The following is a 2,413-nucleotide window of genomic DNA, read 5'->3' on the forward strand; positions in this document are numbered from 1 at the left end:
CGGGCCCGGCGGGGAGAGGGCGGGCGGCGGGCGCGGCGGAGGCTCCGGGGCAGCGCTGAGCATCAGCACCGGGGACAGCGCGCCGCGCTGCATTGTGGGAAACTCCTGCGGCCGCCGCTGCAGCTACCGCATCGCCCCCCGCGGGGCCGGTCCCCACCCTTTCTCCGCCTCCGCACCTCCGGCAGCCGACTCCGCCTGCCCCCTATGGGTCTAGAGAACCCCCTCAGGACTTTCCCATTCTATCCTCCGAATCAGCCCCAGCCCTGGTTCTTCAGCCGGCCTCTCCCTTCTTCCCACTCCCCTTACCTCCCACCCTCCTGACAGCTCTCCTCCCCCATGCCCAAAGCTCCCAAAGCTTTCTAGAAGGAAAAGACAAGTCTGGGGGAAAGAGGAGGAAGATATCAACCTCGTGGAAAGCTGGTTTTCAGACCCCTAGGCATTTCGCATATTTGGATACGAACACAGGTTATGCGCTCAGGCTGCCCAGAGTCAATTCCCTGCTTATTTTCTCACTAGTTGTAGCACTTGGACACATCACCCAAATTACCTGGGACTCTATATCCTCATCGGTAACATAAGACAATGATAGCAGCTTGGAAACGTGCAACAAACAAAATACTCACTGATGTCTTTTCTGTGACCAGCTCTGGTCTGGGTGATGCAGAGAAAGAGCAGCTACTGAGAGCCTTGGACCCTACCCTCTCTGAGCCCCGAGTCCATGGGGAGACAGACCAGTGACCCGACGGTCACAACCCAGAGTAGGCTTGCCTGGGAAGCTCAAGCAAAGCGGCCAGGGTGGGATGCGGAGGGGGTCCAGCCCTAGATGGGGGAGACACAACAGATTGTGAGGGTCCAGAGGAGGCGCCTGCCCTAGACTGAGGTGGTGAGTGAAGGCTTTCTGGAGGAGGGGATCACTCAATGAACAAAAGAGATCAGCTTCTTGTCCTCACTGAGCTCACTGTCTGGGGAGGAGACGCATGGGAAAGCAGACAAGGGACAGCCCAGAGTGAGCGGCACAGTACTGCAAGAGTGCGCAGAGAAGGAAGTGTGTGAGAGGCTTTTGAGAGAAAAACAGGGTGAACGAGATGGTTGATCTTCAACTCCCCTTAGCTGTTCACTTGGCGGTGGGACCTTGGCCAAGCCCCTTGATCCTCCACCACGTTGCCTTCCTTCTGTGTGACCTGGGGATACTGCGTGAGTGTACTTTAGAGTAGTTGTAGGGACTGAATTATGTTATGGAGATGAAGCACATGGGACAGGGCGTGGCCCAGGAATGGGCAATTAACAACCCCTGAGACTGTGAGGTGTGTGATCTCAAGTGCCTGGCCCCGAGCCAGCATCCATGATAGCTGTTGAATGAATGAGTGAGTGAATGAATAATTTCATCTAGTTTATGTATTCCCACCCTCCCCCACATCCTGCCGGGACCCTGGTTTAGGCCTCAGCTCCAAGCACCAAGCTTATATTTCCACTCTTCCCTCTCCCTGCCACCGCACATCCTCTTTCTGAGGGCCACATGGCAGGTCCCACCCGACAGGTTCAAACCTGAACTCAGCACCTAAATATTTTCTGAGCACCTACTAAATAGGTCCCTACAACCTAGGTACCAGGGGCTCGGCAGAAACAGGGGCCAAAGGTACCTAGCTCAGAGTCCTGCTAGGATGCAGTGCTAGCCACTTCCATAACACCTACTAAGTGTCAGGCACGGTCCTAAAGTTCTACGTATTTATTAACTCACATTCTCATCACATCTCTATGAGGCCGGTGATATAATTATACTCATTAACACTGTGGCACTTTAGGGGTGAAGTAAATCAGGTCCTATTTATAGAACACTTGCTAATCAAAGACCCCTACTACCACAAACTGAGGAGTCTCACAGGCCAGCATATTATATGTGATGTGTTGGGCTTGTGCAACCATTAAAAAATATTGTATTGGTTGCTAACATATAAGAATACTTCTGGAACTGTAGATTTTCAGTTACAGTTGAACACAATCTGAAAATCTGGCAACATCGAGGTAGCATTCCTTATGACTGGGGCAGGGGTTCTCAGCTTCCCACAGTCCCCATCCCTCCTAGTTTCTTCCCAACGCTGGTACCGAGAGCCGTTCAGATTGCAGCATCTCTGTCCATTTATCTCCTGTGGGCGTTTGCGCTTGGGATGCTAGTTTTAGGACGCCGAGCCGAGCTTGCGGAAGTCCGTCAGTGCCCCCTGGCGGAGACGTCCAGAATTCACATCGTATCTCCCAGCCGCCATTAAGAGCCGCCATAAAGAACATCCAATCAGAAAGATGAGAGACCCGGGAAGTGGCCAATCAAAAGCGAGAGAGGGGTCGGAATTCGACCAACGAGGATAGAGAGCGCTCAGAATTTAAAAAAAAAAAAAAAACTCTTTTATTGAACCGGGAG

At 52.8% G+C, this 2,413-nt stretch overlaps 1 protein-coding gene across 1 annotated transcript in view; it reads right to left on the reverse strand.

Moving 5' to 3' along the window:
* Nucleotides 1-269, reverse strand: part of TTC9B (tetratricopeptide repeat domain 9B) — a 2,412-nt gene extending 2,143 nt beyond the window's left edge. Inside the window, 1 exon segment of the mRNA XM_029925146.1 lies at nt 2-269. Coding sequence (XP_029781006.1) covers nt 2-93 — 92 coding nt within the window. The 5' untranslated portion in view covers nt 94-269.
* Nucleotides 270-2,413: the final 2,144 nt, after the last annotated feature.

The sequence above is a fragment of the Suricata suricatta genome, chromosome 16 (assembly GCF_006229205.1).
Source record: "Suricata suricatta isolate VVHF042 chromosome 16, meerkat_22Aug2017_6uvM2_HiC, whole genome shotgun sequence".
Lineage (NCBI taxonomy): Eukaryota > Metazoa > Chordata > Mammalia > Carnivora > Herpestidae > Suricata > Suricata suricatta.